The sequence below is a fragment of the Lytechinus variegatus genome, chromosome 4 (assembly GCF_018143015.1).
Source record: "Lytechinus variegatus isolate NC3 chromosome 4, Lvar_3.0, whole genome shotgun sequence".
NCBI lineage: Eukaryota > Metazoa > Echinodermata > Echinoidea > Temnopleuroida > Toxopneustidae > Lytechinus > Lytechinus variegatus.
Window position 1 is genome coordinate 12,245,595 of NC_054743.1, and position 25,704 is coordinate 12,271,298.

Here is a 25,704-nt window from a genome sequence, read left to right on the forward strand (position 1 = left end):
TACGCAAATAGAATTGGAAAAAAAACCTAAGAGTAATAACATTTTTAATAATAAAATTAACCCACTGCGCGGCCCCCCGGCGCGGGCCTATTACGCCATTGACATATTCGCGGGCATATTCATTATAAAATGAACATACAGTCAGACTGTTATTAATGCACATGTGAATGTGATCATCTTTATTTGTTTTTCTTGCTTTAATGAAATAATCGATATTAATCATTATAGCCACCCCATGGCTACGGGTGAGGAAAATCATGATTTATCGTGAAAAAAAATGTATTCATTCCTCTATTGATCATCTATATTTCCATTTTTTTCTTCGTACTGAGCATTGAAATTTTACATCAATTTATTCTATGATAATATTTCATCTAACATCATGCCCAATATTATACTTTGAAAGAAAACAAATAAAAACCAAACAGCCTAAATCTTGGTATAAGCAGTTTAGGGGACTAAATATAAGCCAAGGGAAATTATCATATCGAAATTTTCAAACACCATCTGTGCCAAACATTTGGAAGGGGAGAGGGGGGCGGTGCCTCAACCCCCGGCCCAAAAAATATTTCAGCGGGGCAATTTACAAGACCACCGAGAGTTGGTGAAAGAAGGAAGGAAGGAAGGAAGAAAGAAAGAAAGAAAGAAAGAAAGGAAGGAAGGAAGGAAGGAAGGAAGGAAGGAAGGAAGAAAGAAAGAAAGAAAGAAAGAAAGAAAGAAGCGGAATGGTAAATTAAAGGGGAGAAGAAAATAGGAAAATGGAAAGGATAAAAGGGAGAGGAAGATAAAAGGGAGAAAAGAAAAGGAAAGAAAAGGAGAGGAAAATAGAAAGAAAGAAGAGGAAGGGAAGTGAAAGAAACAAAAGAAAAGGAAGAGATATGGAACTCCAATTCTAAATGACACGGTAGAAAAAAAAAGAGAAAGAAGAGAGGGGCAAGAAAACGAGAAGGTAGAAAATAAGAAAGAAGAGGATGATAATGAAAAGAGAGAAGGTTGTATAATATAGTTTAATAAGAAAAACAAAATAATTCCTTTGCTTTTAATAATTGTTCTCTCGCTAACTATTGCACTCTACTTCACTATGATATTCATAACAGAAAGACTTTCATCTTAGTCAATATGCGAAGAAGAGGGGAGTCCATTGATACATTTTTTTTTTCATTCTCAAAGTTTGCGTTTTATAGCACTTTGTTTGTGCCGGTGGTGATTTAAAGACAAATCCACCCCAATAAAAAGCTGAGTTGAATAAAAGGAGAAAAATCCAACATGCATAAACACCGAAATTCTTATCAATATCGTACGTATGGCAAAAATATGACATTTTGAAAATTTCTCTTAATTTCGCAAAACAATTATATGCACATCATGGTTGGTATGCTAATGACCAGACCGATGACGTCACCCACTCACTATCTCTTTTGTATTTTGTTACATGAAACATAAAAATTCTTATTTTCTCCTCATTGCATGTGAAACAAATTCTATTCCTCCCTGACCATTATTTCAACAGTTTCTGATTAAGTCAAGTTGGTCCTTAGTTGTTGGCAAATCTGTAAAAATTGAAATATTGTATGTCAAACAATAAAAACAAAAGAAATAGTGAGTGAGGGACATCACCGACTTTCTCATGTGCATATCACTGAGTTGTGCATATAACTATTTCATGAAAAATAAGCGAAACTTAAAAATATAATAACTTTCTTATTCTACATCTGATTTTGATAAAATTTTAAGCATTATGCTTATTTGATTTTTCTCTATCATTTCCAATCAACAGTTTTCTTGGGTGGACTTGACCTTTAATGGTGTCCTGGGGAAAAGATTTACCCCCTCTCCCTCAGAATTCCGTTCCAGGCTCATACGTTAATGGATAATTATTGTCCAGTGCCCTGTTTCATAACATTGGGTAACGGCCCCGCCCCCCCCCCCCCCTATGTGTTATTTAGGGTACGCCTATGCTCGTTCCCTCCCTTTGAAAACACCTCCTATCGAAGGTCTGCCAAAATTTCTGAACCCCCCCCCCTTTCGAGGGCTTTTCGCGGGCTTTTTTCTGCCTTGGAGACCCCCCTAAACCCGGAACCCTGCTCAATGTACCCCTTATCTCAGGTGAGTCGTTGGCCAGTCTCTCATTCCAACAAAAGGTCCGTACTTTACTTTTCAAAATGAAATAATCCTGAATTCAGGATTATTCAGGCTCATTCGAATGAGTTTTCAAAGCTTTGATTTGATAAGTTTTTCTATGTTATTCAAAATATTTGATAACCCCCTTTTCAAATTTCTCAGGAGTCCAAAGAGAGAGATAAAAACACCCCCTTTTTAAAGAAATCTCCAGGTGAAAATACAAATATACCCCCCTTTTTTACATTTCGCGGGCCGGACTTGTCCCGCGAAAAAGTACCCCTTTACCGGACATTTTGGGAACACACATGCGGTCCTCCCGATCCCGGAGTGGGGGCGGGGTCACGGCATGGGACCCATTGGGGGACCTGGTGGGTGTTTCATAAAGCTGTTTGTAAGTTAAGATCGACTTAATAAGAACGATTGGTTATCCTTTCCAGTGGCAAATTGCATATTCATTGGCGATGGTTTAATCAGGAAATTCAGACCTGAAGAGGAGCATTTTAAGGCTTGTTTGTATAGGAATTCACGAAGACCATGCGTATTTCACTAACCAAATTATGCGAGCGCAAGCTGAATTTTTTGAATATTCACCAGATCAGAAAAAGGACATTTCAAGGACTGATTTTAGAATTGATGAAGAGCAGACATATCTCACTAATCCACTAATTACGTAAGCACGGACAGGAAATGTTTTATATTAAGACCTTATAATGGGGCAATCACTTTAAGAAGTCATGAAAAAGAAGCATTTGTCACTATATAAAACAATATAATTCGAAGTGCAGGAAATATATTTGATGTATACTGACTTGAAAAAAGCAGGTTTTAGTATAACAGGATCGTATATCTCGTTTAACAGACAATGCGAGCAACAGGAACAATGAAGACATAAGCCCTGAGCAAATTATGTTTCACAAAGTTAGGATTAAAAAAAATATATGTAATATAACATAACATAATAATAAGATAATATAACGAACAATAATTTCTTCTTTCCCACCACGTTTCCCTCCCTTTCTCCCTCTTTTTATCATTTCCCCGTTTTTGGCCAGCCGATGGGGGGGGGGACGTGCCCCCCATGCCCCCCCCGTAGTTACGCCACTGGTATGAAACACGTGTGCAAAGGGTACACAACGGATAAATAATTCCAGCGAATAGCAAGATTCTTTTGCGTTACATCCTCTCTGCATCCGTTAGCCAAGCCTTTGTGTGAGCGCCAAGCGCGTGCTGATTTATTTTTATTATTATTAGAATTACACCTAAACACATTTGTAGTAATTGTAATTTATTAGCAAAACCGTACGTTTCTTACTAATCAAGGCGAGCGCGAAGCTTTTGATATTCATAACTGATTTAGAGGGCATTCTAAGGCAAGAATTCATTAAGGATTATATACGTATTTCACTAACCAAATGATGCGAAGCGCGAGTTGAAAATGTTTGAAATTAAGACCAGAAAAAAGGAACATTTTGAGGATTGCTTTTTTTTAGGAATTCATGGAAACATCATCTCACCAATCCTCATGCGAACGTCAGAAGCACGGACTGGACATGGTGGTGTAAAACGGGAAATGTTTTAGTGAACAGGATTAATATCAACGGGAGTGACGAATATGCCCTATATACCCTATACATACCCATATTAATATGTTTCATAAAGTTATGGAAAATATATCATGTTATATAAAATGATAAAGTATTCTTCCCCCGCTATGTTTGTCTTTCTTTCTCCCTCATTTTCTCCTTCCCTCGTTTTTTTTTTGTGTGTGTTTTGACCAACCGATGCGGGGAGGGGCGTGCTCCACGTGACCCCCCGTAGTTACGCCACGTACTGCCATACAATAATGGCAACTTTGCCATTATAACCTTGACTTTTATATTGACTGCACATTGACTTCCCAGTTATAGCAAGAAAGAAAGTCAACATATATGACTACAAAATTACAGGAATCATGGTCATGGGCCCGGATCTTCGATATTTATCCTTGATTATCAACCAATGCTTCTAATAAAAGGTCAAGTACACAACTGAAAATGTTGATTTGAATTTAAAAAAAGCAAACTCAGTGATATACAAATGAGAGAGTCGATGAGGTCCCTCACGCTCACAATATTAATCGATATAGAAAAATCAAACAAGCATTGTGCTGAAAATTTCATCAATATCGGACGTTATGACAATTAAAAGTTTCGTGTATTGGTCACAAAACAGTTATATGCAAAAAACAGTGATATGCAAATGAGAAAGTCGATTAAATCCGTCACTCATTATTTATTTTGTTTTTTATTGTTTAAACTATACAAGATTTCAATTTTTACAGATGTTTACTGAACCACAAAATTTTAAAACAATAGAAATTCCTCATGATCAGGTAGGAATAAAACTTTGTTTCACATATGAGGAAAATTTTAAAACATTTCACATTTCATCAAAAAAGTGAGTGGTTGCTGTCATCATTTCCCTTGCGTACCGACCAGGATACTGTTTTGTGAAATACTATATAAGCGAAACTTTGAAATGTCATAACTTTATCATTTTCCACCAGATTTTCATGAAATTTTCAATGCTATGCTTGTTGGATTAAAAAAAAATCTTATTATTCAAATCAACTTTTTGTTGGGGTGGAACCGTCCTCTAACCATGAGAGATTGCCTTGATCACGCTTTTCCTATACATGTATTGGCTTCAAATTAAAGCAAGTTGAATATTATTTGCATGATTGATTCTGTATACTCGGCGGTCGATGTAAGATCAATGGTTCAATAAATTATTTTTTAATGATTTGCAAAGCGCATTTCTTTCTTTCTTTTCCCACTTCTTTTCTTTTCCTTCTCTTTCTCTCCCTTGCCTCCCCGTTTCTCTACTCCCCTTTCTTCATCTCTTTCTCTCGATCTCCTCCACTACCTCTCTTTCCAATCGCACATGTGGTCCATTTTTGTCCTTCCACTCTCTTCCCCCTTCATATATTTCATCTCGCTCTCCATTTTGACCCGTTCAAAATCAAAACCTCTTTTTTTATGGTTTATACAACTTTTCAAGTTGGGGTGGGGGAATGCTCTACAAGCACGAGTCATGTGAGTGTATTGCACTGGAGCTAGGGTGTCTGTATACTATCTAAGAGTGTGCGAGAAGAAAAAAAACAGAAAATGAGATAATCGGTTTACAGGACTAGCCTATATGTTTATCTAAGAATATTTCATTAAAAAAATATTTTTCCACTTTGAAATAGGGGGGGGGGGTGGTGTTGCACCCACAAATGTAATAACGCCCACAAATGTAATAACGCCCACAAATGTAATAACACTTTACCCACAAATGTAATAACGCCCACAAATGTAATAACACTTTACCCACAAATGTAATAATTTTTGATCGCCCACAAATGTAATAATGACTTTACCCACAAATGTAATAAATTTGAAGGGATTTTCGGCGAATCCGTTCTAAACTAAAATCCTATAGTAATGCGTTCATATTGCACAAAAGTCCAGTTTTTTTCAGACTGGGTTAATAAAACATCAAAGTACAAGTCCAAAGTCTTTCTTCCAGACCCGGTTGTTTCAAAATTATAATATAAATCCAAAGTCTTTTTTCCAGACCCGGTTGTTTAAAAAAATATAATAAAAGTCCAAAGTCTTTTTTTCCAGACCCGGTTGTTTAAAAAAATGTGATATAAGTCCAAAGTCTTTTTTCCAGACCCGGTTGCTTCAAAAATTATAATATAAATCCAAAGTCTTTTTTCCAGACCCGGTTGTTTCAAGAATTTTAATAAGTCCAAAGTCTTCTTCCTGACCTAGTTATTTCAAAATTTATAATATAAGTCCAAACTAATATACGATAATGATATTCCTGTGGAAAAAATGGGAATGGAGCTTAGTCTTTTCTCCAGACGCAGTTAATTAAAACTGGTGGAATTAATGTCTTTGTTGTTGTTTCAACTTATACGGTGTATATTGTGAATATATGCACTACGAGTAAATTGAGAATCAAGCGTAGTCTTTTCTCCAGACCCGGTTACCTGTTATTTAAACATTATGAATAACAGTTCAAAAACAGTATAAAGACCCCATAATCTTATTAATGCTGGATATAGCGTAGTCTTTCAGCCCGACCATTTTTTTCTTCAAAAAAAACGCTAATAGTAAGAAATAAAAAAAATCAAAGTCTAAGACCAAACAAACCTTCAACCTAAGAACCTGTTTTAAAAGAGGTTTAGAGTGTTGTCTTTATTCCAGACCTAAAACAGTTACGAAAAAAAATCTTCTAACATAAGACCTTTTATTCTTATTCTCGTGGAATAACACGAGTTTTAAAACGTACTCTTTCCTCCAGACCCGGCTATTTAAAAAAAAGTAACTGAAAAACTTCGAATCTAAGACCAAATTTCCAAAGTTTCACCCAGTAAAAATATGTCTTTTTTAAAATAATACTACTACCCCTACAAAACATTGTAATAACGCGTGGGTAAAGCAGACATCCTTTCTCCAGACTTGGTTCCTATTTGAAAAATAAAATAGTTTTTACAAATATTCTAAAGCGAATACCCAGTAATCTAATTACTGTGGAACAACATGAATACCGATTGTCGAAGATCGACTTTCCTCCAGACACAATTATTTCAGGAATGAAAAATCAATAAAAATCAACCCCCAACAACGAATCTAAGAACCAACAATCCTCCAAATTAAGACCATGCATGTAGAAAAGCACATGTTTAGAGCGTTGTCTTTATTCCAGACCCGGTGATTTAAAAATGATTTAAACAATCCTAACAACAAAAGACTCATATTCTTATTCTTGTGGAATAACACGAGTATTATGCTTAGTCTTTCGTCTGGACCCGGTTTTTTAAAAGATAAAGAAATATTGAAAAAAATGACAGCTGAGACCAATCTTCAAAATTAAACCCACTTAAAATGCTTGGGCTTAGAGTGTTGTCTTTACCCCTCACCGACGTATATTATAACTTTTGAAACGACCGGGTCTGAAAAAAAGACTTTGGACTTGCATTATAATTTTTGAATTAACCGGGTCTGGAAAAAAGACTTTGGACGTATATTATAATTTTGAAACAACCGGGTCTGGTAAAAAGACTTTGGACGTATATTATAATTTTGAAAAACCGGGTCTGGAAAAAGACTTGGACTTGTACTGTAATATTTCATTAACCGGGTCTGGAAAAAAGACTTTGAACTTTTGTGCTATATGAACGCATTGCTATATAGGATATTAGTTTAGAACGAATTCGCCAAAAATCACTTCAAATTTATTACATTTGTAGGTAAAGTCATTATCACATTTGTGGGTAAAGTGCATTATTACATTTGTGGGTAAAGTGTTATTACATTTGTGGGTAAAGTGTTATTACATTTGTGGGTAAAGTGTTATTACATTTGTGGGCGATCAAAAATTATTACATTTGTGGGTAAAGTGTTATTACATTTGTGGGCGATTATTACATTTGTGGGTGTAACAGGGGGGCTGATTGTACAACCCTCCGGCCATCCGAACTCCAGAAAGCTATAATGGATTGATGCAGGGGCGGACCCAGGATTTTCCAAAAGGGGGGATTTTCCCGAGGAAAATTTTGACAAGCAAGAGAAAGAAAAAAAAAGGTCTTCAGTCTTCACTTTCAAGGGGGGGGGGCACACTACTGTTTTAACGGCACTTTCACATTACAAATTTTAATTGTGACTCTCAAGGGGGGATGGGCCACCCCCCCCCCCCCTCCTGAGATGGATGGATGTATGCATGCACACATCCCTCCTTCCCATCCCCCCCGGCCCTCCAGCTCCCTGATATTACGCAATTCAACCCCAAATTCAACCAGCTGATCCGTAAGAGCGCATCCGGTTTTGTTACTGAGAATAATAACAGATTCGGAGAGTGAGAAAATTAGAACCCGTGACAAAAATATTGGGAAATCGTCTGGAGTGCAGTGTCAAGCTTCATTTTATGAGTTATTTTGAAGATAACACTTGATCGATTTCGCCATGTCTACTGAACCTGGAGTAGAAAGTACGTATCATTTAGGACACATTCGGTAACAATTTGTTTTTGTATGCGAACACTTGTTCACGGCCGGAGCTCCCGCTGACTTCGTCGGCGCCGGCGGGAGCGCCGTGCATCCTGGCCTGGGTCTGGGCGCGGCCGAGCTAGGTTTCGTTGACGTTGTGAATGTGAGTTGTCGTGTGCAGCTGGTACTACTTAGTAGATCTATACCTTCTTGTTGTGATTGAAAGCTTTGGTGTGAAGGATCTAAGAATTAATGAATAATGGAGTGTGAATTATTAGGGAGTGTGGTCATTTTATTTAATGTTAAGAATAAGATGGCGGTACCTCGAGGCTTGAGCAAAGTTCGTGCAGGCTCCACTCCACTTTACTACTGCTAGTGCTACAAATAGTATGGCAGTGTATCCTATTACCGGACACCTTTATTTCAGTGCTTTAAAAATGACAACTAGAGGAAATACAATGAAGAAAAATTATACCTTGCTATTCCAAATATTCTGAAAATTATGAATATGATGAAATTATTTTATATTTTCCAACCGTTTTCTTTGCACCGCACTTGCCGCATACCCCTCCGCGAAAAACAATTATTTTCGTGCGTGACAAATTACATCATAATTCCGGACACGCGACGGACGGGTAAAAATATTCTTGATTATAATGATGTAAGAAAGAGTTGGTGTGACTTTTTCATGATATATCATCTCATGAGTAAATTCTAAGTTTTTGTTTGCTTTCTTATATCGATTTTGAGCAGATCTTTGTAATAAATAGGTGTTTGCTAACTAATTTCATTTTTAAAATTTTTTTTTGATTGCGTGTTCGATATGGCACTTTCCAGTATTAATGCTCGTTCATATCATGACCCTCAGTCAAGTTCTATCGATGCGCAGACGATCGTTGACGGCTCTCTATCTACCTCGCGCGCACTGACGGCCGGGGTACATACCTTGAGAACTAGCCGTCGACGATCTGATCGATGGAGCGGATGAGATTGAAATTCGGCGAATCAGGCCCGAAATTAGGTCCGTACTGCCATCAGAAAATAGATCAATTGGGATCAATTGTTAATGCAAAACTATGTTATATGATATTTTAAGCATTTTCTGTCATTTTAGAGAAAAATAAGGTAAAAGTTGGATTTTTTCGCCTTGTTCTTGCAAACTTGTTCTTTGAATTGATCTGTGAAATTGAACTGCGGAAGTCTTACGGTACGAAATTGATTTCGTACGCAGTAATATGCGCGTCCGGAAATATGATAGTGTCCGGTGATACAATACGTGACTATACAATACACTCCACCTACCCGAACTTCAGGACAGTTAACTTGATTGGATATTCCGAGTCACAAAGGTGGGATGAAAATGTTATTTATTGTAAAAATTATAGGAAAAAAATATAAGGAGATAGAAATATAGCTTAATTTCTTATTCTTCACCCGTATCACTCCGTGTCCATCCTCCGGTTATCCTTAAAATTGGTGATTTTTTTTGGCCAGTATCTATTTCCTCACACCTATTAATTATTCACGGCCGATTTCAAAACATCGCATGCGATCAGTCGCAGGTCAAACAGCATAAATATTTATATTATATTGGATGGCTCAGAAAATACCAAAAATACTCTAAGAGTTTAGGAAAATATTCCACTGACTTACCTATGTCAATATATGAGAAGCTTTCCTGCATCTTTTTTTTTAGGGGAGGTAAGGAAGGGTCTCTTCTACTCATGCAGTTATTGTGTACTTTAATTGGATAAAATAAGATGAGATTGATTTTATTTAGACACGGTTAAAAAGCCCAAACAGTTCAAAGATTGAACTTTACCAAAAGTTAAAGGAAAATAAAACCTTTGGAACGAGATAGCTTAAGTGTGAAAACAGAAAAATCAAAGAAACAGATTGATCAACAAAAGTTTGAGAAAAATTGGACAAATAATGAGAAAGTTATGAGCATTTGAATATTGCTATCACTAATGCTATGGAGATCCTAACATTGGCAATATGACAAAGATGTGTGATGTCACTTGTGAACAACTCTCCCTATTACTTTATATACATTTGTACTTCACTTAAACTGCCTCTTTTATCACATCTATCAGTAGATCATGTGTTCTCTCTATAGGAGGGCATATAATACAGATTAAAAAAAAATACATCATGGATGAAGTGTTTGTACCACCTTAAGAAAAAGCAAAAAGAGACATTTTGGTGTATTGTAGAGTCCATCAAAGGGAAAGTTGTTCACATGTGACATCACACATCCTTGTCGCATTGCCAATAGGAGGATCTCCACACCATTAGTGATTGCAATATTCAAATGCTCATAACTTTCTCATTATTTTTCCAATTTTTCTCAAACTTTCTTTGTTCTTGTTCTTTAATTTTTCTGTTTCGACACAAGCCTATTTGTTCCAAAGGTTTCATTCCCATTTAACATTGAATATACAATTGAAATAAGAAACATTACAAATGGTCTTTAAGAAACAATATAAACAACAATTATGTTAACTAAATGAACAGAAGCATCAATAAAATATTACAAAGGGATCATAGAATGATGAGGAGGAGGAGGCAGAGAGGAAGAGAATAAAAAATGAATAGGAAGAAGAATTGACAATGAATGTAGCTGAAGCATCTCTATAAAGGACAATTGGTCATTTCTTTGGGGTTCCAATCATTCTTTAATTATCTCAAATGATCCATATGCTCCGTAAAAACTGTATACAAATGAAACAAATCGAACGAATAATAAATCAACAGTTCACGAATAGGCATGTACAGAAAACAATGACCTAAAGAAATATGCATCTTACATTGTCTAATTATAACCCTTTGTCTTAACTTCAACTTAACATATTTCCATTATAATACCATGATTTCATTGTTCTGTGCTTTCATACATTATGCACACATATAATCTTTCTGAAACCATAATTTCTTATCTGTATTCTTCATAATGTAACCTTTCTCATATTTGTTATCCTTCATCATTCAACTAAAGTCAAGATTTCTGACCATTTGCATTCTTTGTATCTCAACTCTGTTCATAGCGATAACATGTCTTAAACCTGTATAACTCTTCATTCCTAACTATACTTCTATCAGAATGAATCAACCTTTCACTGTATCAAACTTGCATTAACCTTCTCAATTTCTCCATGTCATGCACTTAATTTACTCATAATAGTACATCAACCTAACAGTGGCCAACGTTTGTTTACATACTTTTTTTTACATTCTTTCATTCATGTGCATTTCGTTCTCGTGCCGTAATCTACATTACATAATGACAATTGGAATTTGCGAATCAACATTGGGTCGGCCGCCGGAAAGTAATGTACTGTACATCGGCCTAATGTAATGTACACACATTGAGTTATCTATCATGAATCTGTGCTTATTGAATGCACTTATACATAGATAATCTTATCATTGAACTTTAATTATTCTTAATAATCACTACCTTAGAGCGTTACATACCTCCTTTCTGCCTTCTTATGTGTATATTTTCATAATACACGTCGATGTCTCCAAATTAGACAGATTTCATCAACTGGAATTCGAAAATGGTGCCATTTCCTTATAGCAAAATTAGTAGCCTGAAGATGGCGCTACATAATTAAATTTAAACCAGTCCAAATAATCGTCAAAAAAGATCAATCACTGAAACAATGAATATTTAAAACTTTTTCCATTTTGTTTTTTAAAATTCAATTGAAATCTATACTGTATACAGTATGAAATTGTTTCCCAAATGAACTTTAATGCATTTGTACATGTATTGACTTTGTTTTGGTGTACTAGTATGCCAAGTACAAGTTGATATTTTTCATGAAATTTTAAAATCTTATCAAAGATAACGCATATATTAATGATACAAAGGTCAAAAGGTTTATGAATATAGAACAATAAATGGAGTAATATTTGTTATCAACTTGAGATATAGATCTTGTATATTCTAGTGAATTTATCAAACTACTACATGTATTTACATTCATAGTCTGCTCATGTTGTCTTCTACAAGTTGTACATGTAGAGTAAAGCGCTTAGAGATCATGATATTAAGCGCTCTATAAATGCAATATTGTTATTATTACTGATGCCCTAGAGAATCATCTAGATATCGATGTTTGTGTACTGGAGAGTACTAACAGGCATCAGCTTACTCATATATGTGTGTATTGTGTGTTTGATAATCAGACATGCACATGCCCAGTAGTATCAATTTTACCTGCAGGAAATGAAAGGTCATGTTACCAAATAATCTGTGGTAATGTGTGTATTGTTCATTAGATAGCTTGATCGTACATTGTTTAAGTGTCCTTTGAGTCAAAGATATGGAATTTTAATGAAAAAAATGTAGGCTTGCTTTCAGGTTCTTACAATTATTTTGTTCAAGCATATGTGCAGCTATCATTAGATTTTATTCATCTACTTTATGAAACTAGAACTATCGACATTATTTTAATGTTGTACCTTGTAATGTATGATACAGAGTTAATTTTATATTTTCACACTTTCAAGTCTGATGTCTTACTGTTTTCACCAGTAAATTATTTGTTACTATTGTTATTTTATTTGGTTTTGACTTGAGTCCTCTCACCAAACATTGAATGCATACAGTTTACAGTTTTTTCCAGTCCATTTAATTTTCCCTTCAATCTCTTTTTCCTTTAAAAGCTTAAATATTTTTAAAGGGTACCAGGTATTTCAAAACGTTTAAATGTATTCTTGATTAAGCTCAAAGAGGGAAAAAGTAGCATTTTAACTATTTGTCATTTTGTTTGACCCATAGAGGTGTTGGTGACTGGTGCGTCTGGCTACATAGCCACACACATTGTAAAGCAACTCCAGGAAGCTGGCTACAAGGTCAGAGGAACAGTCAGGAGTCTCACCAACCCCAAGAAAGTAGGACCCCTCAAGGAACTCTGTCAGAATCCTGCCCATGAACTGGAACTCGTAGAAGCCGACCTCACAAATGATGAATGCTGGAAAGAGTAAGCTTACATGTAGTTTATAGACAGGTCAATTTGATTTGATTTAAAGGCAGTTAAGTTTGTCCAGGATTCAAAATTGATATCTCATTGATAGTGTTGATACAGAGTATTTTGTTCAAGACAGTTGTTAACTGTAAACCCATTTTTCTGATTAATATGTAACCTGTACATTACATGTTTCTAGGCAAACAGGATTTTTTAAGTTACACAGACTAACCTATGGCATTCTTTTTCAGAGTGATGTCATCAGTCTTGTTATTATGATGTCATGACTTCATTATGAGATTGTGAATCATTTTCAGTATTGTGAGCTTGCCTATGGAAATGCGGACCAGATATTCAAGGATTAGTGCAGTTTTTGTCACCTTGCAACACAGCATAAATCCATGATGTCATACTATTTATGTTGGGGGAGGGGGATGGCACAATAGTTCATCCTCCCCCCTCTTGAACAATTGGCTCGCTGCTTGAATTTATGCCAGTGCCTTACAACTATAACAATAACAAAAAGCAATATATTGTGCCATAATTTGCATCATTGTTTTAATCCTTCTATGATTCTATCTCATTGATTTTGTAGGCAAATACACTGTTGTTTTAATGAAGCTTTAACTTTTCTCTCTTTGGCAGTGCTGTCCAGGGATGTAGCCATGTTATCCACACTGCTAGCCCTTTCCCAGACAAGAGTCCTAAGGATGAGAGTGTTATTATCAAGCCTGCTGTAGAAGGTACAACCAGGGTCCTACAAGCGTGTGTAGATGTGGGCGGAGTCAAGAGGGTCGTACTCACCAGCTCTATACTTGCCATCAGTGGTATGTAATATTTTTTGTTCAGGTAATACTAATGTTTATTTAAAATGTTTATCATTGATGTCAGCATTATCGTCATCACCAGCAACTTCATCATCATCACCACTAAATTCATCATCATCATCACTAGCATTATCTTCATCATCATGGTGGTTGATCACTGCCACCACAGATATCAGATATACATCATCACCCTCATCATCATCATCATCACCATCATTGTCATCATTATCATCATCATCATCATCATCATCATAATTATCATCATTGTAATTATTATTATTATCATCATTATCATCATCATCATCACCATCGTCATTGTCATGATTATCACCATCATCATCATAATCATCATTATCATCATAATAATCATCATCATTGCCATCATCATCATCATACCATCATTATCATCTCATTGATCGTCTTTACTATTATTGTTATCATCACCACTATTGTCATCAGCATGATTTGTCGTCATCATTATCACTGCAATCACATCATGAGCATCAGGGGCATCATCGTCATTGGTAACAACATCAAAACCTGCAGTATATTTGCCAAGATTTATCATATTCTAAAACATTGAAAGTTAGTAGATAAATGATAGACTTCAACTCTCCATTAAACAATATTTAAACCTTTTTTTTATTTAAAAGTATAATAAAAACTATTTTTGCTTAATTCCTTTATTCTAGATTTGACCGAGACTAATGAAGAACCCATCACAGAGGAAAGCTGGAGGAATATGAACAGTCCTATGGAGGATGCCTACGGGAAGAGCAAGGCGTTAGCAGAGAAAGCGGCTTGGGATTTTGTAGAGAAACTACCAGGTACATGTTTAGTGTTTTCTGTCTGTTTGAGCTCTGGGATGTGAAATCTGCAGATTTAGAACCATTCTGAATTTGAAGGGAAGATTTTGAAATTTTACCATTCAGAGCTCTTGTATATAAGATTTTCCTTTCATTTTTTTCCTTATGCAATTTCTTTGATTTTTTTTATAGTAAATTATCTCTTGTCATTTTTTTCAAGCAATCTGCTTATAATGACAATCCTCTTGCATACTGTAAATGATTAAATTATTTGGTAGAAGATCATATTTGAGTAAAGAATTAATCTGTTGTCTCACGATGCGGCAAACTGAAATTGCGACGTTTCGACTGCACCTGCTAGTCTTCGTCAGGCAATGAAGTGGACACTCGCTGCGCGCCTTTTATACCGTAGGCTAAGGGCCGTCGGTGCTGGAACCGCCGTGGTGAGCAACGGGTGGTCGTAGGGGGCGACCACCCGTTGCTCACCGGTAGACCGCCCTCCGACGTCCGCATCCAACCGCATTAGTTTTTGCACAGCTACCGCGGTTCACTCCTCGACGTCCGCAAATTGCCCGCTTTCCACGCCGACTGCAGCTGACGGGTTTTCCCCGACGTCCGCAAGCCCCACGGCGATCGCACCGTCCGCGGCTTCTGATTGGTCGGTTGCGCCGACCAATCACACCACAGCGGTTCCGGCACCGACGGCCCGTAGCCTACGGTATAAAAGGCGCGCGCAGCGAGTGTCCACTTCATTGCCTGACGAAGACTAGCAGGTGCAGTCGAAACATCGCAATTTCAGTTTGCCGTATCGTGAGACAACAGATTAATTCTTTACTCAGATTCAGCTACCACGATGATCAACATCTTCCGTACTAAAGATCATATTTGTTTAGAATGACTTTTTATTAAGTCCTTTTTTCCCTTTATGATTCATGCCAAAAATCAATAAACAATATGTTATAGTATGTTTGTTATGTAATGAAAAATGTGTTATATTACAAAAACAATAAACCAAATAAAAATCAAATCAAATCTTATTTTCAATCAGGAACGTTGGGAGTTCTGAGTCTGTCATGCCAGAATATACTGTAATCTCTCCAATGTGATTGGATTCTGGTTATTAAGTTTTTCTCATTCTGGTGTTCTGACAAAACGGGTGATGGCAGGACAACCGCTTAATATTCTTTTTATATTTCTCAGAATATTGGCATTCAAATTAAAAATCATATGAATAAAATTTATCTATGCATGTGTGATTGGCATTCTGAATTTCTTTATTTTGCTGTAGGGGTTTGTCAGTGTCTGCGATATCTTCTGTGAGTAGTGGTCAGCAGCATCATGACTTTTATTATGATTATATCCTGCGGTAGTACATGACCTTTGTAATCTTAGACTTTACCAGACACCATCTTTGCAAAGATAGCATTATTAATTAAATCCATTTCTCTTGTACCCCTTCAGCTGAGTCTAAATTTGAGTTTACTGTCATCAACCCTGCAATGGTCCTTGGTCCCGTCATCTGCGGAGTTCCAGGAACCAGCGTGGAAGTGATCCGTCGCATTCTCGAACGAGACCCACCTGCTATTCCCAAGCTCAATTTCTCCGTATGTGATGTCAGGGATGTTGCTAAGGCTCACGTCATTGCCATGACGCACCCGGAGGCACCAGGTTTGTAAGAAGAATAACCCATTTAACCAGGACCGATGTAAATAGATTTTGAGTTGAGGCCAAATTAAAGGATAGAATTGACAAGCACCCTATTATTGTGTTTAGATTCAGGAATTGGCATTTCTTCGCAGGAGATTGACCATGAAATATTCAACCTTTGACCTGCACTTCCTTTTTAATTGTTTCATTTATTCTGTTTATTTATTGTTTCTATCTTCTTTTTCTTATTTTTCATATTTTTGTTTTCATTATCGCAACAGTGCAGCTTAAAATGTAATTGCCACAACTGAACAACTGACCTTCATATTTTATGTTCAATGTTCTCTTCAAAAATAATGTGTGTCATTGTGAAAGTTCAAGAACTGCAGTTATTGAACAAAGGTTTGTATCAAGAATTTTTAAGAATGTTTGATTCCTCCCTGTAAGTTTTCTGTCAAATATGTGTACAATATGTATGGGCAAGCAAAATTTTGATGACCATTGTTAATAAGAGCTTGAAGATGTAATTCAGATGTATAAATAAGGAATAATATTGTTTTGATGTAGTGATGATTCTCACAGGTCATCGTCATATCGTCGCTCCTCACAGTTTGTGGTTTCGAGAAATGGTAGATATCCTCAAGGAAGAGTTTACAAATAAAGGTAAGACTCTACGTGCCACTTTGCAAATAGAACATGATGTTGTGGGTGGTGTTTTGAGTATATTTATTCTTTACTTTATTTTAATCCAACAATGTTTGTAGGACTATACCTGTTCACCCTGACTGTCGTAAACCTGTATTCTAAAAACTGATATGATTTCATTCCGTCATGTTTTGTTTCATTTCACTTTCCCTTGTATCAATCTGGACCATCAGCAGACCAATTAAGAAGAAAAATTTGCTTTGTGTTTCTTGACAAGTTTTGTTGCCACATTGGTGCTATGAAAATGAAATGATATTGGGAATACGGTTTATTTGTTGAAATAAAAGAGTATGACATATAGTTTGGTGCGTGATAGTTTAAAGAGAAATGCCAGTAGTTGCAGTAAACACTGATTTCATGAGAAAGTCTGTAAAACCGGGCTTAATTGTCAGTATATCATCGAGGATCTAGATCTGGTACAGTTACATTAACTGAACTTTGTGAAATCTTGAAATCTACGCTGAAAAACGTTCACACTGAAGATCACCAACACAGATAGGCACACGTGGGACAGTGTATTATTATTGCTGGAATAAAGACCCGACGGAAGTGACCGAATCCGCGCTTATTTTGCTTATTTCTCAGCAATTACACAATTTCTCCCAGAATCATTTGGCACATATTTTTTATTCATATAAACAGACACTTGGGTGGTCATTATATTAGATTCTGTAAAAAGTCATTTTGAGATCGTTACCAATACTGGAATTTATCTTTAATATGGAAATGAACAAATATGTAGGTATTGGAAACCTACCACATCGATTCACTTGAATTTCGGTTACATTTTGTAATTTTAATTGTTTTATTTTTTATTTTGTACTTTTATCATGTCTTGTGTCTAATTTTCAAATGATCAATACTTGTGATGATTTTCTGGCTTCGCCAATTATTTGTGTAATTCCTTATTGGAGGCAGCCCCCTTTGTCATCTGTTTATCTTGTAATGCCTTTTAACTATAGGCCTATATTTTTATTGCAAAGTGAGATAAATGAGAATTTGAAACATCCTCATGTAGGTTACAAGCCGCCAAGTCTGATGGCCCCACCCGTTCTTCTAAAGGTAGTAAGCTGGTTTGATTCCTCTGTAAAGTATATTCTACCACTACAGGGGCACAAGGCTACATTTTCAAACCATAGGGTAAGCAGAGTTGTAGGTTCCCTGCCCATCGGGGAATCAGGGAAAATTATTTTACCTTTTTCCAGTCAGAGAAAAATTGGGAATTCGATTAAAAAAATTACCTCAAATCAGGGGAAAATGCCTGAAATGAGGGAAAAATCAGGAAATTTAGATCGGCCCAAAAGTCGAAAGCACGGTAGTCAGTCACTCTGATATTTTTTTCATATCAATACAACATTCATTGAATGACTGGTTATGGTGATGTTTTAGTGTGTGTGTTTTTTTTTACATGTAATTCACTCCAACAACTTTATTAGAAAATATGTGAATGGGTTTAAATGATTATCAGGGAATTGTCAAACTTCTTCAGGGAAAAATCAGGGAAATTTGTTTTCTTGAAAAGCTGGAAACCCTGGGGTTTTTTGTCTCGCCTGAACGAAGTTCAGGAGTGACATAATAATCAATTTTCCTGTTAGTATGTTCGTCTGTCCGTCTGTTAGTTTGTTAAATGTTAAAGATCTTGTTCAACTTGCTCTCATTTCTCTATTTCTGCATCAATTATGTTCTTACTTGGTTCATACGATCCATGGGTAATACCACATGTGAGCTCATGAGGAAGATAAGGTCAAAGGTCATCTAGGGTTCAAAAGATCGTTTAAAGTATTGCATAGTTGGGTATTTGGTTTGTGCATGTGTGTGTGGGGGGAGGGTAGGGGCAGGCAGTAATTCATCCCTGAATAATAATAATGGCTTACAACTTCTAGTTAACATGGTTAGCTGGTTTGGTAACTGTGTAATGGTACATTCTTATACATCGAAGTAATAAGGCTAGACCTGATAAGTTTTGCATGATCATTTCATCTTCATCCACTGAAGTCGATAAAGTGTTACTTATAATTATGTATAATTCGTAGTATGAAGTGAAATCTGTACTTTGAAATGCATGTTTCTTCTTCTTTTTATCAGTTTACTGAAGTACTTGGAGTCAAACCATATGACGCTAAGGATTCATTGATAGACATGGCTTACACCTGCATAGATAAAGGATTCATAGTAAAGAAGAAGCAATATTTCAATCCAAAGGATCAACAGACAGCAGAGGGCACTAGTGCATCATCATCGTCATCGTAGAAACATCAATGGACCTTCAGTGCATTTAAATCATACAGCTTGTAAGCATTCTTTCTCCTCAAAAAAACTATTTTCAAATCGTACATAAGAGCCAAAGATTTACACCTCAATATAAACATTAAACACATGTGAGAATTTACATGCTATTTGTGAAGAAAAGATCCCAGCCACCTTGCATTATTTAAAATAATGTCTGGCAGTCAATATAACTTTTGTGTACAGTTACATGTAGTATTGGTTTCTCTTAAATATTTGAAGAGTCCAGACCTGCCGAGTAGTATGGATTTTTCCATATTTTTTATTACTGAAACTTGTGAATAATACTGATGGTTTCATGCAAAATACTGATTTCTAAAGTTTCAAATTCATGTGTTCTATCGTATTTCTTTGAAAATACTAATTTCCTCTCCAGGATACTGATTTTCATGTTTTATAATACTGAATTGTTCTTGTTCAGGTTGGCAACTCTGTAATTCACATTGACAGAACACCTCTAATCTACCTGTCTTCAATCAAATTTCCTCCCTTTAGAGCCATTTTTATATTGAGCACTTGTATCTTTGAACACTATTTAGTGCACTATTACTCATTGCCAGTACTGTACATGTAGATTTATTAAACTATTAACTGAAATATACCATTCCTTTGCTAAGAGATGGAACTCATCACTGACAGCAATTTAATCAATTTTGGTGTGATATTCAGTTAGTCATTCTACTTAGATATATTTGATTGCTCCGAATAGAGTATCACAATTTATTGAATTTTGCACAAATTCAAGATGAGTGCAATTCTAGTATTGGACCACAGAAGTTGAATAAAAGCTATCCAATAAAATTAATATCATATTTTATGATTATTATTCATTTGACGATGCAGTAAGTCCAATATTGCACAGCTGGTTTTGCGTGTAAGCCTATAGGGAATTCGTTAGATATCAGTGCATCTAGCAATACTCTCTGATATAGCACAGGCGAACCATGCTGAACAAAATGTGCATATCTTTTTTACATCAAAAAATGCCTTAAATAGATATTGATAATTCTCTAGGGGGTTTTATTAGTTCTTATTCAATAAAAATTCATATTAAAGAAAAAATGAAACTATCTTTTATTTGTTTTGTCTTGTTTTCTCTTCTACTCCTACTGAAACTATCAACTTCACTACAGTATCATAACTTCAGATAACGGAGGCTTCACACTGATATACATTTGGGTTCAACCATTTATCTGGATTCCATCTTTAGCACTCCCCTTTACCGAACACCTGTATGTCGTCAGCCACACATCTGACACCTTCAAGACCTTCCAGCACCAGGTTCAGTCGTCTCTGGAACTCTTCAGGACCGGTGGACAGACCAAAAGGCATACGCTTCCATCGATACCGGCCATAGGGAGTGTTGAATGTTGTCAGCTCTGAACTAGCCTCGTCTAATTGGACATGCCAGAATCCGTTCTTCGCATCAAAGGTTCTAAACACCTTAGCATTAGTCAAGTCCGATAGGATATCTTGTATTGTTGTCATGGGATAGTGGCTTCGTTTCAATCCCTTATTCAGATCTCCTGGGTTTAAGCATACTATTACTAGATTCCCATTAGGCTTCCTTTAGTTTGGTGTTCAAAGCCACTGGTACTCGTCTTGGTGGGTGGATAATCGGTGCAACTTCTTCGTCCACACTCATATGATACTCTCCCTCAAGTTTTCCTGTCCCTTCAAACACATCAGCATATTCTGTCATCAGGGTTTGTTTACTTAGAGTACTCTCACAGTCTGTATCAGCCTTCAGCAACATGTTTTCCTCACAGACCTTGATCAATCCCATCTGCTGGGCTGCACTGCTCCCAAGTATTAGCATGCACTCTCTGTCTACAATGATGCAATCCACTTTGTATTTCCTTCCATTCTTGGGATTCATCACTTTCACTTGGGTCTTGCCAAGGAGTACTTCAGTTGTCTGATTAAAGACAGTAACTACAAGGCGCTTGCTCTTGATGACTTCTTTTGCCAGCGCCTTAGGAATCACATTACAGTCTACCTGGAATTTCACATTCTTCCCATCCAGCGTCATCAGCATGAAGATTTTCTTTTTGAATTTTCCCCCGTCTACCCTGTACACTGCATGCTCTTCTTCCAGCTCAACTATTTGAACTTCATCCAATTCTTCATCTGAAGTTTCTACTTCAACTACATGGACTGGTCTTTTCTTTGGCTTCTTCTAATCTTTACCTTGGTCTTTCTTGGCTTTGCTCCTGCACACACTAGAGAAATGATTTTTCCCATTGCATGAGAAGTATTCTTTCCCGATTGCTGGACATTTCTCTTTTTAACTTTCATGACAACATCCACAGAATTTACACTGCACTGCCTGCAATTTCTTGGGTTTTCTTTATTGCTCACTGCACGAACCTCTTGTCGCTGATCACCGACAAGAACATCCACTCTGGCCTTGGAGAGCACAGACAGTTGACAAGCTTTGACACACTTGTCCAAATCAAGTGAAGAGTCTCGTAGAAGTCTCTCCCTCAGCATGCCATCTCTGATCCCGCATACGATCCTATCACGAATCAGAGACTCCTTAAACTCTCCAAAGTTACAGTGAGCCACCAACAGTTTTGAGTTCAGTTAAGAACGAATCAACTGATTCTTCGAGTAAAAAAACGTCCATAGTCTCATTCCTTTCTGGTTGACAATGCTTTTCAAAAACATCTAGAGCCTGGGCCAAAGTGACGTCTTGCACTGTTCCATTTGGTATTCTGGTTCCTTCAGGTTTTATTGTCTCGTAGAGCTCCCTTCCCTGTGGACCAACAAGGTAATTAGACAAGCTTCCTATGTAAAATGCGCAAACCTTGTAGCAATATTAAACAACACTATAATTTGGACTACATGGCTTGTCAACAAAATATATCAAAGTCCCAATCTGTACTGTATACACTAAAAAACATTTTATTGAGTTCACTTTCCAAATAAAACAAATCCCTTTACCTTCTGCAATAATTCATGCACATGAATTAAATTGAAAGTAGCCTATTTTGAGGCAATCTTTTTTTCTTTTCTTTTTTTTAAAATCAATCTTTCTATGAATAATCCAAAGGCAGCATTTGTGAATCCGACATGATTAGGAAAAAAAATTCTGGGAATAACAAATTTGGCTAAATACTCCATATCTCATCAGCATCTCGGCTAAACCTGCTGTGAAAGTGATTTCAAACAAACATGGTCACCTATTTTCAAGGGTGTCAGATCTCTGGCTCCTCGGTTGTAGTAGCATGCTTGCCTTTCCTTGGCTGCTTTCATCTCCTCTCCAACCTTCTTTTGTATCTTTAGTTTGAGCAGCCTCTTGGTAGATGGTAGCACTGTCCCAGTTCTCCTGTTCATTATCCTCTGTATTGGACTGCTTCCCATATCTGGTGCATGTTTCATAAAGCTGTTCGTAAGATAAGAACAACTTTAAGAACGACTGGTGATCCTTTCTTTTGGTAAATGGTATATGCCATAGGCGATGGTTTAGCGCGTAAGAAAGGATCACCAGTCGTTCTTAAAGTCGCTCTTAACTTACGAACAGCTTTATGAAACGGCCTCCAGGTGTTGGTGTGTTACGAAATGCTGGAAGGCTGAGGTATGGATCACTTCCTGCTGTCTTAGCATTCTTCAGCAGAGATATCTTTCACACTGCTTTCCGCCTTCCCATTGCTTTGAGGGTAATGGGGAGACGATGTTGTATGTTCAAACTGCCACTTCCTTGCAAACCTCTTGAACTCGTCTGCAGTAAACCGTGGTCCATTGTCTGTGATAAGTTGATCCGGAATCCCGAATCGTGCCAACTGGCCCTTGAGTTTACTAATGACATTGGTGGAGGGTGTCTTCTCCAGATAGTCAACTTCCCAATAGCCTGAGTCCAATCGGACCACAAACCACTTGAGATCATCACTACAAAACCACTTCATCTAGCACCAAAGAGAGTGCTAAAGATGGAATCCAGATAAATGGCTTAACCCAAATGTATATCAGTTTGAAGCCTCCGTTATCTGAAGTTATGATACTGTAGTGCAGTTGATAGTTACAGTAGGAGTAGAAGAGACAACAAGACAAAACATTATTGACATATAATCCGATTTGAATCTTGATGTCAGGGTATGCTTAGATCTATATTTTATGTGCAATGTTTGATACAGTGCTGCTGATTATTAGAAAATAATGCACAGAATCTCAGGAATTTTGTCTTTTTATCAGATTTTTACTCCTTAATTAATGAGGTGAATTTGTTTGTGCATAAATCTATTGTTTGTGGCCTGGTAATACTTGTTTTGAGTATTTGCTTTTGAAATACAAGTGTGTTAAAGGCACTTTTTCAGAAACAATCAAGTGTTGATGTTTTGTGATCATTGGAGTATTTTCATGTTGTGTACACCTGTCATTTATAAGTTGGTACCTGCTGCAAATAGGAACTATCAACTGCTGTCTTTTTGTGAAATATATAAAGATCTTCATTCTGAATGTCTTAGGCAGATCCCTTTTTATCCAAACATATATGTTTAAACTCGTGTTTTATTGTTTAATCAGATTAAACAAGACTATGATCAATACCGGGGGAGGGGAGCCACTTACATTGACGAGTTGATACCATGCGCGACCCCCAAAAAACACATAAAAAGGATGTCTTTTTCAAGATAGGGCATGTTATGTACGTAACGTAATAAGGGTGTCAAAAACACTAAAATAATGAAAAAAGGATATCTATTTTGCTAGGAAAGCTGTGTTTATGGTCAAATTTGCAAGGGTAAAAAGACCAAACTATTAAAGGATGTACTTTTTGCCCCAACAGTCAACACTATGTGTTTAGAGTCCTATTTACCCGAGGTGTGGGAGGTGGGGCCGTAATAAGCCCAATGATGTAGGTATAGGTAAAACCGACGTCCGTGACATTAAATATCGCTGTACTTGTTTAGGGGTTCAATTCAGGGAATACTTGCGAAGGGTATTGTTTTGTTTACAATACTTGTTAAGGGGTGCATTTTCAGAATATGTAAAATACGTGTTTAGGGTGCTTTTCGGGACCCCATGGTCGCGCATGGTATCCACTCGTCAATGGAAGTGCCCCCCCCCCCCGGATCAATACCATTTCAAGCTTGTATTGAGATGTTGGTCATTTTTATGTTTCTTATTATAAAATGGAAGCACGTTTATCTGTACTATGAATTATCTATAGGTGTCATGTTGTATTTGAATTCTTCTCACAATGTTAAGAAAAGTAAACTCATGATTGTTATCATATTTCATTATCTTGGAGAGAGTTAATATATTTCAAATGATGTATCAGATTTTAACATTGTGTATCTGTATTAGGAAATATTATTTATAGTTGTCTTGAGATTTGATCGATATTTATGATGAATTATTATTTATGTTCATGGTTAATTCTGTTAAAACTGATAAATATTTTTATAAAATATTCTTTCTGGAGCCTGAAACAAGGGGCTTAGGAACTATACTTTGAAACACTTAATTAGTTATTATACAATGCACAACAACTTTATTCTGCTTTTGTCTCACCTGCGAAGCAGAGTGAGACTATAGGCGCCGCTTTTCCGACGGCGGCGGCGTCAACATCTAATCTTAACCTGAGGTTAAGTTTTTGAAATGACATCATAACTTAGAAAGTATATGGACCTAGTTCATGAAACTTGGCCATAAGGTTAATCAAGTATTACTGAACATCCTATTAGAGTTTCATGTCACATGACCAAGGTCAAAGGTAATTTAGGGTCAATGAACTTAGACCATGTTGGAGGAATCAACATCGAAATCTTAACCTGAGGTTAAGTTTTTGAAATGTCATCATAACTTAGAAAATATATGGACCTAGTTCATGAAACTTGGACATAAGGTTAATCAATTATCACTGAACATCCTGCGTGAGTTTTATGTCACATGACCAAGGTCAAAGGTCATTTAGGGTCAATGAACTTTGGCCGAATTGGGGGTATCTGTTGAATTCCCATCATAACTTTGAAAGTTTATGGATCTGATTCATGAAACATGGACATAATAGTAATCAAGCAACACTGAACATTTTGTGCAAGTTTCAGGTCTCATGAATTAAGGTCAAAGATCATTTAGGGTCAATGAACTTTGGCCGATTTGGGGGTATCTGTTGAATTACCATCATAACTTTGAAAATTTATTGGTCTAGTTCTTTAAACTTGGACATTAGAGTAATCAAGTATCACTGAACATCCTGTGCGCATTTCACGTCACATGACCAAGGTCAAAGGTCAATGAATTTTGGCTGAATTGGTTGTAACTGGAATTACCATCATAACTTTGAAAGTTTATGGATCTGATTCATGAATCTT

The 25,704-nt window shown here is 36.5% G+C and overlaps 1 protein-coding gene across 1 annotated transcript; it reads left to right on the forward strand.

Annotated features, from left to right (window-relative positions):
* The first annotated feature begins 8,030 nt into the window (after positions 1–8,030).
* Positions 8,031–21,993, forward strand: LOC121413404 (phenylacetaldehyde reductase-like). Its single transcript, XM_041606208.1, has 9 exons — positions 8,031–8,139; positions 12,930–13,131; positions 13,762–13,943; positions 14,636–14,770; positions 16,211–16,417; positions 16,979–17,059; positions 18,120–18,241; positions 19,187–19,392; positions 20,521–21,993. The coding sequence occupies exons 1-8, from the start codon at positions 8,115–8,117 to the stop codon at positions 19,349–19,351; spliced, it is 1,119 nt and encodes a 372-aa protein (XP_041462142.1). The 5' UTR covers positions 8,031–8,114; the 3' UTR covers positions 19,352–19,392; positions 20,521–21,993.
* Positions 21,994–25,704: the final 3,711 nt, after the last annotated feature.